At 44.2% G+C, this 14,473-nt stretch overlaps 2 protein-coding genes across 3 annotated transcripts in view; one reads left to right on the forward strand and one right to left on the reverse strand.

The window, feature by feature from the left end:
• The window catches only part of gas2b (growth arrest-specific 2b), a 20,981-nt gene extending 14,644 nt beyond the window's left edge, over positions 1 to 6,337 (forward strand). Inside the window, exon 8 of the mRNA XM_035521065.2 lies at positions 3,819 to 6,337. Coding sequence (XP_035376958.1) covers positions 3,819 to 4,037 — 219 coding nt within the window. The 3' untranslated portion in view covers positions 4,038 to 6,337. The remainder of the gene's footprint in view (positions 1 to 3,818) is intronic.
• Positions 4,875 to 13,563, reverse strand: tmem276b (transmembrane protein 276b). 2 transcript variants are annotated; one of them, XM_035520726.2, is made up of 5 exons: positions 13,478 to 13,529; positions 11,712 to 12,436; positions 8,603 to 8,716; positions 8,139 to 8,276; positions 4,875 to 7,761 (listed from the first exon to the last, which is right to left on the reverse strand). In XM_035520726.2, the coding sequence occupies exons 2-5, from the start codon at positions 12,103 to 12,105 to the stop codon at positions 7,511 to 7,513; spliced, it is 897 nt and encodes a 298-aa protein (XP_035376619.1). In that variant the 5' UTR covers positions 12,106 to 12,436; positions 13,478 to 13,529; the 3' UTR covers positions 4,875 to 7,510. The 2 variants fall into 2 exon arrangements, with proteins under 2 accessions (XP_035376619.1, XP_035376618.1); XM_035520725.2 differs by having other exon boundaries at positions 11,712 to 13,563.
• Positions 13,564 to 14,473: the final 910 nt, after the last annotated feature.

Raw genomic sequence — 14,473 nt, forward strand, 5'->3', positions numbered from 1 at the left:
TGATCAATAGGCGAAGCTGTCTGGCCTCCAGCAACGGCTTAGCTTGGCCGCTGGGTTTGCGCTGGATGTCTTGCGCTCTCATATACAGCACGCCTTATTCGTTCTTGAGCCATCACTTTTGTTAACCAGTGAGAAAAACAGACAGCGTACATTAATGCTGGCTATAGAGCAAGGTCATAAAAACTGCTGAGTACTGATGAACTCTTGGATGTGCAGAAGGGCAATTAAGAGAATGCAATGAAGTTTATAGTTGGTCTTAAAGGAGGGCTAATAGACACCTGTTGATTACCTAAATCTGTCATTCCAAGTTAATTTGAGGCTCCATGAAGCAAACATACTTTTTGTAGTTTTTGTTTTACCTCTCTGGAATGGACTCTCCTCCTGTATTTCTCTTTGGGTGATTAGAGAAACCTATTCACATTTCCTTTGAATTTTCCTGTTAGTGCTGGTTACAATGTCTGTTGTCTCTCTTTAGTGTGGAGCAGAGCACATTTGCTTTCATAATGTGAAACTAAACGAAGCTGTTCCATCGGCTTCCTGTCAAGCGCCTGACAGAGCACCCGGGAAAAGGCAGCCTTCGCTGTATTCTGTTTGCTTTTACGCCATGGAGACTCCTGTCAGGCTTTCCTGACTCCTTGGCTTTGTTTCTCCAGGCCAACAAAGCTAAAAGGGTCTGAATACATGCTCTTTTTTGCCGTTTGCTGTTCTATATGACATGATTGTTGTAAAGTGTAAAGGCTTTTTTTTTTAATAGCTGTGATCAGGGCACGTTTTGGGTTTAGCATAATTCTGTTCACTGTGATAGCATGGAGACACCTTGGAGGATTTATTGTGTCTTTTGTCTTTGTCTGTAATTATACAATATGGCTGCATTTGGCTTTAGGTGACAAGTACATTTGCCACCTGAGACTGGTAATCATAACCTATAATATAAATATTATGCAGTGCATACTAAACTCATCCTGCCTTCAGAGTCTAGGAAGGTTTATACCTGCAGGTTTTCTGCTGGTAGTTTTGTATAAATGTTCTTTGCACATCCTCGGACATGGTTTGTCATCTTAGAAAACAGCTCTCAGGTCTTCCTCTTGAAGGTCCTAAACTGCTAATGACTTCCTAGCCTTTAGGGAATAACACATGCCATGAATGACTCGGAAGGAGGTTTTTAGGTTAGTGCCAGGCTATAAAAGGGTGGGGGTGGGTGGGGAAGTGGAGGTGGTGGTGTTGAGTGTATTGATTTCAGTGGTGAGCTCATTAGCAGCGTGATTAGTCATGGAAGCTTGTTAAACAGCAATGGCCACACTGCTTGGCTCCTCCCCTCGCGCTGGGATTTTTCAATCAGACGAGTCTGACAGACTCCTGTACTCTCCACTGTGGAACAAAAGCAGGCCCAATTAGCAAGAGGTGCGGGGGGGGTGGGGTTTACCCTGGCGTTCATGCAGGAGGCTCTGTATTAAAGCTTTTAAAGTCAGTTCGTCCTCACGCTGCCTAAATACAAATGTGTGGGAGATGGCTTTTATTTGCTTTTATGACTGAAAAAGAAAGACATAATGTATGTCCTTTAGATCATCACAATAGCTGTTTCACAGAGAATCGGAGAGAGCTGTGTCTAAATCAGTTGATTGTCATTAAGCAAATGTGACATTATTGGAACAACAGGCAGATTAAAGTGCTACCGGAATCACACAGAACTGATATATCCATGTCTCTGTGGATCAGATTATCTCCAAACAGATCACTGAACTCTAAATGCCAGATGAAGGTCTTAAGACCTTTCCAGTGAATGGATTCAGTAAATCTCCTTTAAACTCCTTCACACAGAGATGAACATAGCTAAATGGTCTCTATACTGGAGATGCACCTACAGTATTCTCTTCAGGTTATCTTGAAACTGGACCTCTTTAATCATTATTGAGAAGCTGAGGTAGGCAAAAAACAAACAAACAACAACAACAACAACAACAACAAAAGGCTTTGGCCTGTATGCGTTCCCTTCGTTGTTGCGTTGTTTGTCCTGGTGAAGTAGTCTCTGCGCTTGAATTAGTCGCTCTCTTTCAATAAGATGGCCTACCATCTTAGGGTCCCTCTTAGTTCTAGACAGTTAGAGCATTCGCACCCTAGTTGTGCTTACACCCTATAACTGCAGATTGATTTGATACCCAAAAATAGACTCGCAGGCGGAGCGATCTGTTCCCTGTATTAGAACATCTCTACCAGCCTGCGTGCTGCAGAAACCTGGGGTAGATCTTCTCTTCTCAGCCTCGTCGATGGATGAAGTGACTGCAGTCTGACATCTAGCGGCCGCGGTATGAACCGCAACATTTGATTCAAAGCCTTGCGAGGGAAGCTGTTGGGAATCCGCACAGCAGTTGCTGCAGTACTGAAAATGACATTTTTCAAACAACTGTGAATTATTAAAGTGAGTGTTTCACGTGTTTTCCGAGAGCAAGACAGACAGTCTGCTTTCTGTGTTAAAAAGACCTGCTAATGCAATAAAACAAGTTATCAGCAAATCATGGGTTTGACACCCAGGAAGAACACATGGCATCTACCGATAAACAAATGTAAGCTGATTTACAAAAGAATGTGTCTGTGAAATGGAAAGGAAACATCAATCTTTATTAAGTTGCACATGCAAGTGCATATAAAAAATGCAATTAAAAATCTAGTTTTATGTGAATGCCAGTCTAGGAGCTTGGTTGAAATCAGGGGTATCCCCTAGATTTTTCTTGCTTTTTACAAGTCTATCTATTTTAATGTAAAACTTGACCAGGCTGACAGCCCCGACATTTTAATCAGGCTCAAAACAGCTGAGACTCACAGCACAACTAACAGACACGGAATGTGCGGCGTGTGTGTGTGTGTGTGTGTGTGTGTGTGTGTGAGTGTGTGTGTGTGAATCGGTCTATTAGGATGCAAGACAGGTTACTGGGACTTAAAGAGGGAGGGCTATTCCCAGTAAATCTGCTTGTAATACCAGCATTGGAACAGCACTCTAATGAGGGGGTTATAGCCGGGGGGGGGGGGGGGGGGGGGGGAGCCCCAGGGAGAGGGCTGTCTCCAGAGACACGACTCCAGAGACGCGACCCCTTCTGCTTCTCTCTTTCCCTCCTTTTGTTCTTCGTTTTTGAATCTGTCTTGTTCTCCGTCTCTCTCACACTCTCTTTTTATTTATTTATTTTTATTGTTCTGCTGCTGTTGCCATGGCAGTGCTGGATTCGCACTATTCCAGAGGGTGTTGGAGGTCTGTGCATCGTAGGTGTAAATTTGACAAAAAGGAGCTTGTGTGTGTGTATGCGTGTGTGTGTGTGTGTGTGTGTGTGTGTGTGTGTGTGTGTGTGGATTAGTTTTAAGCTGGTGCTCAGCTGGTGCCATGAGGCAGTGTTTCATTAGACTTAATGAGATTTTGACAGCACAGTCTCTCTCTGTCTCTCTCGCTCTCTCACTCTCACTCTCTCCCTGAGATCATTCACATTCGCTTTTAATTTTCATGGAAGCACAATGACATGCAGGCTTTCATTATTTAATCAGAAAGGGGTGGAAGGTTGAGGGGGGTCTTTCCAAAGGAAGGGGGCTTGCTAGGTATGGAGATTATTCTTCACAAAATGCCAAATGGCACAGGGATTGAACACAAAGCACGTTTGCTGAGGGTACTGAAAATATGCTACATGGACACAATGTAGCCTAAAAAAGATATGTGGGGCTTTTAAATGAACTATTCTTTGCTCTTTCTTGGGTCATGGTGCTTTTGAACATGGTACTCACGTGCCATTTTCAAAATGTTTTCTTTGTGTAGTTGCATTCACCTGTCTCTCCCCCAGATGCTGAATGACAAGGATGTCATGGTGCGCGTCGGAGGTGGCTGGGAAGCATTTGGCACCTACCTACTGAAGCATGACCCCTGCAGGATGGCTCTGCTCCCTCGGCCAGGACCCAGGTCATGCAGGCGCCATGGCAGGTCGGCCAATCCCAAAGAGCATTCACGGGACAGTTACCTGGTGGTGGGCACACCTTCCCACCTCACTGAACAGATCTCCTAGCAGCCTCGAGTAGTGAAATTGACGACAGATGTCAGGACCAGCGATGTGTCATGTGGTGTTTGGAATGCGTGCACTGTTGGCTCTGTTATATTGTTGCGTGGGTTGGGAATGTACTGGACATGTACTGGGGTGGGGGTGGGGTGAGACTGTGAGAGGAGTTGGCCCAGGTGGCTTGAGAGTGGTTTCAGCCTTTTTATCTGCCTCTTTTGAATGACTATTTTTTTTAAATAAAAAAATATATATATATTAATAAGGGATGTCATTTTTAAAGATTCATTAGCATTTATATTCCTTTTTACCTAAACTGGTTATACAAAACATAAGGCACACGTCCAGTGCTGAATGTTTATATATTATCTGGCACTGTGTCTGTTTGATCATGCTTTTTGGGAAAATGTGATTTTAATCTTGAAAAGGTGTGGGGAAATTACTTTCAACTGTACCCTGTGCCAGAGCGTAATAATATTTTATTTCTATAATAATCCACAAGGTGGCGCCATGTGATAAGGTATGGAATACACAGCGTCATTTGAGAGTACGTTTGGTTATTGAGGTAAAAAAAAAAACAGTTCTTAAAAACAGAACAAAACAAACAAAAAACGTCTTTTATCTACTTTACTTCCTTTACTCGTATGTAAACTAGCTGGATGATTTTAGCTTACTTATATGTAAACTAGCTGGATGATTTTAAAATTATGCTAATTTGAGTGTTTAATTTTCTGCATTGTTTCAAGGTGATGGGCTCAATATTTTACAAAAATACTTTATTTTTAAAATTGTATTTTAAAGTAAATAATTTTTTTCTATTGAATCAAATTAATGTAGGCAAACACAAAATTAATGTTAATAACATTTTATTTCCTTAAAATAAAAACCATGTTTTAAAAATGGACAAGTCTCTTAATACACTGAAATAAATTAACCATCATAATGTCATGCGAGACAGCAATTCCTGTTTTTCTGATCTGCTTCATCAAATTAGCCAATAAAAACAGTCCATACAAAATTAAAATGGTGCTACTTCAATTGCTGAAAAAAGTAGTGGCTATATACAAATGCATCCAAGTTCATACAAGTCGAGAGATTTCCTTGAGCTGCTCAGTCTTTTGGCAAATGCAACTTGTGCCCCTCCCCTTTATTTAACTCCTCCTCCTGAATCTTGTAAATAATGAGCCTTTGCAAAGCACAGGTGTGCTAAAGACACGGTCGTGCTTCCTCTTGATGGCCGTTCAGCTCATTCCTCAGTGTTTTTGGTGTTATGTTGATAAGTCTTGCTAAAACATTTTTTAGAAATTTCTTGAAAAACATCTACACTTCCCATTTTGCCCTCTACTCCCAGTTCTTTTGCTGGGATCACACATACCTGTTCAACATGCTTCCCTGCGCTTGCAGCTTTAGACTTACAATCACACCTCATCCTGAAAACATACTAACAGATTGTGCTGGGTCAGGGAAAACCCTGTGACCCCTGTCCATTTGGTAAGCACTTCTGAGGCGTCAGTAGGCAATGTAAAACAACTGTGCTTTTTCAGAGACCATACTAAAACCTTTACTATTCACAGACTATAGTTGCATTGCCTGTTTGCATCAATGGTTAAGTGCGTGTTGATGTACTCAGTTTAAATGAAACCATTACGGAGCTTCCAGGTCCGACTGGGATGTGATAGACCTTGTCGCATAATAAAAAGTGTCCCACCCTGCAACCCTCTCCCGGAGAAGGCAGCCAAGCTCCCTGAGCCGTTGTCTACTGCTCATGAGTGCAGCATGTTCACTGCATGACAACCGCGACTGTGGGGGAGTCTGGGTAATGTAAACATTACAGTACTTTACATGCCACTATACAACATGTACCCTCACTATATCAACAGGACACTGTTTTAATTGCTGTAACTAAACAGTGGCACTCTGCATGACTGTTACTATTTAAATATTGACTGCTCAAATTTTGATTTCAGTGTGCAAAGGTTCTGGACCTCCTTCTTCATACCTCACCAGGCTTCAATACTGAAGACTCTGAAGTCTTTGTTTTTCAAACCTAAAAAAAAAAACCCCTCCATCACGTGGTCACAATAGCAGTTGGTTTCTATTACAAATATCCTTCGAAAAAGGCATTTTAAAAACTAAGCCGACTCACTGGTTCATACTGCGTGCCTTCCTGGACAGAATAATTTCTAAATCCTCAAAAATAGCAAAGGCTCATGCCACCCACTGTCAACATCATAGGGAGTAAAAATAAAAAAGAGAGGCTCCATTCTTACTCAAGCACAGCTCCATACAAACAGAAGCCTCAAATACACACACACACACACACACACACACACACACACACACACAACAAATGGATCTGTACAGACGGACACGCACAGGCCCCAGGAAGTTTGTTCCCCGAAGCTGTGGAGCTGGTGCTGCCTCCACCTCTCCATCCGGGCCAGGCTTCCTCGCCGGCTGGGGGCTGCGCACCTCCTCGTGCTCAGGCCAAGGCCACTCAGTCCTCTCAGTCCGCCTGCTTCGGCTCACCGCGGGCTGCTGGCTCTTTTGCGCTGGCGCCCGATCAGAATCTGCAGCGGCGAGTCGAGCCTGCATCCTGCTGTGAGCCGGGCCATGCAGGTATCGCAATATATCCTGATGTAGTGTTTAAAGCCTTTAAATGTCTGTTAAATGCACAAAAATATGCAGTACAGACCCAATCATCTGATGGGAAAAATGGCTTCTGGCTAGATGGTTGCCCATGCTAGTTGGTTCTTGAATGACATTTCCCAAGGCTTCTTAGAAAAAGAGGGAGATAGATAGATAGATAGATAGATAGATAGATAGATAGATAGATAGATAGATAGATAGATAGATAGATAGATAGATAGATAGATAGATAGATAGATAGATAGATAGATAGATAGATAGATAGATAGATAGATAGAATGTGTGTGTAAGTCTGTGTGCGTACGAATGTGATATTGCGAAAAGAGAGCACCATTTTAAAATGAATCCTTGTAAGGAAAGAGAAAGATCAGTCATCTCCTGTCCTTCTCTTAATGTGTGTGAGGGGGGGACAAAAAGCTGGGGAAGATTAGAGTGCATGGATGGCTTGGTGCCGCCCATCTAGTGGAGAGGAGCAGGATGGCAGCAATGGTGTGGATTGTGTGTGTGTGTGTGGCTTATCTCCAGTACTGAAACTGCACAAGTGTTATGTTTGGTGTTCATCTGCGGGATGGTGAGCTTCAGTTCCTGAACAACCACCTACACTCGTTCCATGTAGCGACATTAGTGCATGGCTTGAGTGTCACCCTCGGAATGCCTGTTGAGAAGCTCCAGGCAGCCGCGCCTCCTCCCCTGACACTGATGGGATTGAGGACAGGACGGATGGTCCTGGTGTGGCGATGAACAGGCAAGGTGTGCTGAAGCTATGCAGTCCTCCCACCCCCACGCCCCACCCGCACCCTCCCAGCTCAGCCCAGCTTAGCCCAGCCCCTCCCCGCTCACACGGTCCCGTTCTCGTGCCGCGGCTTGTGGACAACGGTGCGGCTCGACGGGCCGCTGAGCGAGGGTGCCAGCGTGCACAGAAAGCCGGCTAGCAGGGTGAGGCCCAAGCCTCCCCACGCACAGAACATGGACCAGCCGTAGCCGTGGCTGATGTCCTCCGGGAGGCCATACAGGTAGCGCGGGTAGCGGGACAGCTCGAAGTTGATTCCCGCCACGCATGTGCACAGGGAGATGATACAGCACGTTCCTGTCAAAAAGGGAGAGGGTGAATGCTCAGGACAGAAAGATGTAGAAGAAGTCCGACGATTTATGCGTCCTGATATCAGTACAATGCCTCAACCTCAAAAGCAACATCACAAGCAAATGCTGGTCTGACTAGACCACATCTAGACCACTAGATGGCGCTACAATCATAGCATTATGATTTAAATGGCACTACAGCAAAGTCTAAAGGCACAAGTTTCCTCACTCGTAGTAACACATAGATAATCTGACAGTGAAATAGAGAAAAATGAACATTTAGCATCACCCATCCAATCCAAACATTAAAAACTTATATTTAGCATTCGCCCTTGCCGTCTCCCTCCCTGCATCTCTCCCTCCCACATACACACGTGTGCTCACCTCCCATGAGGAAGAGAAGTCCCGCTACATACTGCATGAGATCATGCTGCTGGCAGCAGCCCAGCACTCCCACGATCCACCCAAACAGGATGATGGAGACAGCCATGCCCACAAAGCCTGCTGTCATCCTGCGCAGATCTGCAGAAAACCAGCGCCGTCCACTGTGACTGCCGCCACACCACCACCAGCCAAAGCCTCACCCATACAACTCAGGTTGTGTTTTAGTCTATATGCCTACCACTGACAGGTGGTCACTAAATATAGTGAACAGGACACCTATTGTAAATATCGGTAGGCTCTGCTTTTGGGGGGGTAGTCATCGTAGCAATGTTTACACTCCGTGGTTATAATTACATTCAGCGTGATCGAAGCACTGTTGCTTGGGCTGAAGTCGGGAACGTGTTAATAGGGGGAGATAGTGGGCGGGGCATAGGAGACAGTAGGGTGGGCTGTGTAAGACTCACGCAGCGCATGCCATTCATCCTGCCGAATGGTCTTGGTGATGTTCACCGGGAGGTTTTTGGGCAGGACGGACGAGCTGTAGTGGTACCTCACCGGTGTGCATCGCTGGATCAGACCTGCAGGGGGTGGTGTAACAGAGCCAAGGTGAAACAAAAGTGGGACATGGAATAATGACATATAGTCTGTGGAGAGAGCGCTTCCATCAGGTTCAGTTCTCTATATTAAGGTAAAAAAGTTAGAGTTTGTCAAAAACAAACAAACAAACAAACAAACAAACAAACCCTTAACGATGACTTTGTGGCTCAAAATGACCTTGTTAAAACTTGAAATGGCCATTATGAAAAAGCATGATCATCATGTACATTATGGAAAGGACTTTGTGTCAAGCAGGATACACAATACCCAAATCAGACAAAATGGCAAAGTTAAACAAAATACGGAGGAGCATCTGCTCGGCTCTGTAGACATTGTGAATCATCCTAAATGTCACAGATGACATAAATCAGGATGTTTGCCTTGCATGTGGGAGTCTGTGCAGGGGGGAGAGAAAGAAGAGAACAGAGCGTCAAAGAGACAGCATCTCAGCCAAGCCAGCTGTGATATAGTGGATTAGACTGCCATTCTCACTGATCAGCGTCTAATTACGCTAAAGCAAGCAGGTGAGTGAGAAAATCGCTCCAATTAGTCACCATCATGCATTACAGGAAGCAATTCTAAGCCACAAGTCAGCTCCGCATGACAGGGAAATCAATCAGCAGTCCATATCCCATGAGGACTATGTAGTTATTTTACAGACAGTACTGCTAATTGTTCTGACACAACTGAGTGTTCTGGACAGTCGCAACACTGCGATGATTTTTACTGTATTCCAACACGAATCACAAAAACAGCAGATTAGTGAGGAGGAAGCTTTAATGTAATAAAAAAAACAGATCATTTCGGAAATTTTATTCTATAATCATTGAACCCCATTTTTAAAAAACTTTACTACTGACTAAACAAAGTGAAGAACATAAGCGTGCATGACGCAGAGCGGTAAGCGATCAGTATTTTAAGAACATTCTAAAGACTGAGACTAGATCAGTTCTAAAGCCGCAGATTCTTTCCCACATCAGGGCTGAACTGCTTCGGTTTGCCGTGGCGGCTCACGAGTCCTGCACAGAGAAATGCCACCTCAGCAGACAAACGCCAGGTGCAGCACATATGCAGATCGTGCCGGAGCAAAATCAGGCTGCTAGCCTTCATTTTGTCTTGCATCAATATTAGGTCAGGGTCAAAGCTTGCTACACAAAGCAGGATGTGAATGAGCACTCTACAATCAATTATTAAAGCAATATATCTAGAAACATTTTTCATTTACGAGATACTAAGAGTCAAACACGACTCGAACAGAGCATGTGTTCTGTGTATTGCTTTGCAGCACTATAACAATGCCCTGGTTTATTGGGGGATTGTACTGGGAAAAATGTGCAACTATGTTAAACCTCTACCAACTCGTATTCACATACATACTGATTTGCATATACCATTCGGTTTTAAGCACAAATCTTTGGAAATGTCCATTTCTCTTTGGTTATTTTTGGAAATCCCCATTTTTGGAAAGATCTACATCATCATTCTTAGCTCACCTACTTGTCCACACAAGGGGTAAATTACAGTGATAAAATAACTTCTGCCTGGTTCTGAGCTGCTGTAACCTCAGAAGCCTCATCTCATTCCCAAAGTACTTATCTGCACTGCCCAAAAAACTTTTTTTGTGTTTACTATAGACTTAAAAGACCAGCAAATGTCAGTAGGCCTATGAAATCGGCTGAAAGCCTTTATAGGCCTAATAACAGATAACACGGATACGATTTAATCCGTTCAGAACAAGCCGCTAGTCTCGCCCCCGGGACCAACAACGCGAAAGAAAAAGCTCTCCCATGTCTAGCACTGTAGCTCAAGTGAGACAAATGTGCGCCTTGCGATAAATCGGCGAGAGGTGTAATCCTGACATTCGTCTCTTTCAAGCTGGATTGGTAGTGCGCTTCGTCACAGCTTCAGCATTTAGGGCAATCTATACAGCCACCCACAGACACTGGGGCAATCCACGGAACAAATGATTCATGTCCATAGCGTCACGTGAACAGCACGCGCCTGGCAGCCTGGGCAGAATGGAGCTGCTACCGACATCTAAACACCATAGACTGAAGCTTTGTATAAAGCATAGCATGTATGCTTGTGAGCAGGCGAAATGCAAATAAAGGTTTTAATTATCGAGTGAGGACTGTTACTTGCCTTTTGAGACTCAGATGTATTGTATTTCTGACATATGGAAGCGAAGAAACAGTCGATATTTTCGTGATGCCTTTGTTGTCTGGAAAAGGGTTCTCAGTAACCGTATCCTACTAACTTCCTTGAACAATTCTATTCTACACGCAGCTTGTGTGTTTTGCTGATAAGATAGACGCATGAGGTTATCTTGCATAAGGCTTCATTGTACCGTGTTTCTTCAAGATCTTGAAGACGGTGCGCTGTGATTTTTCTGTGTGGCCTCTTCCCTGTGTGTTTATAAATAATTCATTCTGCTCCTTTTTCTCTTCCCTGCAGAGACGTGTGAGCCATCAACCCATTATAACTTATTATCTCATGGCTGCATTCCTTACATATGCAAATACTCTCAACACAATCGAAAGACGTGCAATCGCACATGAGCTCATGCCGCACTGCCTGCTGGAGCAGGAATCAGCACCATGGGCAGCGACACAGTTACGGTTACTTACACACTGACTGAAGTGCCATTTGACTTTTGCCAGTGCGTCCAGGAAAAAGAGTCAAACGAATTAAACATGGACTTATGCTAGGCTAGAATTAAACATCCTAAACTAAGGCTACCGATTTCCTCGAGCATGATGTTGACCAGGACTTGTAGGTGGCAGAACCAGAACTGTAGGCCATTTTTGAAATAAGAAATTAGGGTCTGCTGTTAGAAGCGCTGTCTGAATGTAGGACATGTTCAATAAATGTGTTTAATATTTTATCCTCCTTATTTACACGAGGACTTACAAACGAACTGAATATATTAAGTAAACTACTATAGTTAGCTGTATGTGCACCGACACAAACACTCACCTTTGTATATAAGATCGTCTGTCTCCAGGTCAAAGCCGTCGCGATGGCACTTTCTCCATAATCCGGAGATGGTGGAATTGTACTGCCGGCTACAGTGAGACTCCATGGTGGATGCTGCGGCGACGAGGTGCCGCCTTTCACGAGGTAGTGGTTTCGCAACTGGCCCCGGTTTTGCTTCAATGCCATTTGGAGGCATCTGGAGGGGCAGGTTGTGATTTGAGATGTAAATGTAGCCAGGGTCGTTCCGGTTGTTGGCGTAGTTCTTGCAGCGCTCCCGGTGCCGCCGGGCATCCGTCTCGTACCAGTAGTCTGTGCAGATAGCCATGGCCAGCAAACACAGCGAGCAGAACGCCAAGAAAAGCCCCGCGCTGGTTAAAATCTTGATGGCGGCCATCTTCTCCGTTCGATGGATAGCCCAGACAGGCGCACGGCCGCTCCGTGGTGAGAGGTAGCTAAACAAATCTGACACTCAGCACCTCTCGTACTTCTCCGAAGCGGACATGACGGACACGGAGTGTCGCCCGATGCTGAGGGTATTCTGTTGCTGTGGCGATGCGTTTTGCTCTCACCGACCGTTCTGGGTGTTTTTTTTTTTTTTTTTTTTTGGAGAGGAGGAGAAGGAGAGGAGAAGATCGACACGACCAGTCCCGAGAAACAGTTGGAGGGTGTAATGCTTTCTCTCTCCTCTTGGGCTTCAGTGGGCAAAGAAGCAACTAATCAAATGCCTCAAGAAAAAGAGAAGTGAAGTAGGGTATTGCGACTGACCCATTTGAATAGCCTGTGTTATCACGCAGGGTGCTACAGATAAAACAGCTTCGCGGTAACACTCCCCTTCACTTGCATTTAGTGCAAAGCTCAAATCTAGTTTGTATAGTAGACTATTTAATAGTAAGAACTTGCGTTTTCTCGCAGTTGTTCATTGGAACTTCACAGGATACATGTGTAATCAAATGCGTCACTTTCATGAGTTTTCCCTTCTCTGAGGAAAGGAATAGAGTAGAATTAAGTGAAAAGTCAAAATAAAAATACGGTCATGCCAGGATTAATTTCCTCTAAATCTTCTTGCCATTAGCAGAGAGACTAGCACTGGCATTACCAACATAACGGAAAAACTCAAGATGTGCAGCAGCTCAAGGGAAACTCAATTTGAAACCCGCTGAAGGCGCCGCTGCGGCCCGCCTACGCACAGGATGATTTCTGCTTTGAAATATTCCCAAAAGCAGTAAGTATAACAGCAGCCATCAAATGTATGTGGTGCCAACGCTTGAACTGTAGAATAATGAAAGATTAATTTCCACTGCAATACCCTATTTAGGAGTCCACTTCACCACGCGGAAAGGAACCAGGGACTTTAATATACCAAGTACTAGATGTCTGGAAATATGAACAGCAATTAAATACTGCAGCTTTACTGCGGCATGCCTTCTTCTCGTGCCATTACACTGTTTTGTCGTCTCCTTGCTTCCCCAGCCCGTGCACCCAGTCCAGGCAAAATTCGGTCCCTCTAATTATCTCAAATACCACGCCTCACTTTCCAATAGCACCACAACCTAAATTCAAGCAATCCGCATTTCAAGTTCTTATTTTGAGGTAACTGCACAGCTTTTACACTTACATAAACCCAGAATAATCAATTCAATAACAAGGGTAGTTATTGAATTAAAATTAAATTAAAAACACAATGCCCAAAGAGTCAAACAGCAGGGTAAATGCAACCTTCATGGAAGAAATTTAGCTTATTTATAAGTCACTTAAGAAACACCTACCTTACACCTAGATCTACCGATTGTAAGTGCCACCTAATTATACATGCATTTTAAAACATGTACAATTACAGACTGTAGTCCATCGGTTGCCATGCTCAGATTTACCAACCCCCCCCCCCCCCCCCCCCCCCTTACTGGTCAGTTTCTGGTGACCAGTTTCTACTGGTCAGGACCACTGTTGACCAGACGTCATTATGGTGGCTGACAGAGCAGTAGTGGAATGGTAGCAGGCATTGCGTTGGTACAAGAGTCTGAAGGGTCACTGGGGCTTTTACAGTGTCAGTATCACTGTTGGAACTATTGATAAAGAGTTGTAGGATGGCAACAAACTGTGTATAGTAATTAATAGAGTTATATGCAATAGCTATAAGTAATTGTTTCCAGTAAAGTGGGTGATTTGTATAACTTACTGTATGCCTTCCCCAATGCCTTTCTCCTGGTATACTGCACTACACAAATTTGTTAACCAGCGCGTACATGCACGCGCACACACACACACACACACACACACACACACACACACACACCCATACCCATTTTACATCTAAACTCACCCCTTGGTGAGTTGAATCAGAGTGCAAGTGCAGTGAAATGACTAAAGTCTGCAGTGCAGACGGAATGGATTCATGGATAGGGTTCATTCAAAGCTGTCATCCATCACAAGAATAAATACAGCTTGAAAGCTAGGTTTTGGAAGGAGAAAAGCAGAGCGAAAAGTCCACAGCAGGTCTTTAACCAAATCCATTTTCAATATGAAAGGGAGTACACTCCAGAGTTCTACAAATTCTGCATCCAGCATGAGCAATGTGAGATATGATCTAGAAAGAAACTGATCGCTTTAGGCACTAGTGAGAGCGGTTAACTCTGCTGCTGGGAGTGAATGCCTGCAATTAGGCATGCTTTGTAAGAGTGCAGCCTGCCTATGAAAGTTGTAGGCAGTTTCCCATACGCAGCAAGCCTCTCTGGGGCAGCTGACAAAGGAAGGCTTCCCACAGG

Source organism: Electrophorus electricus, chromosome 23 (genome assembly GCF_041902795.1).
Source record: "Electrophorus electricus isolate QZ-2024a chromosome 23, ASM4190279v1, whole genome shotgun sequence".
NCBI lineage: Eukaryota > Metazoa > Chordata > Actinopteri > Gymnotiformes > Gymnotidae > Electrophorus > Electrophorus electricus.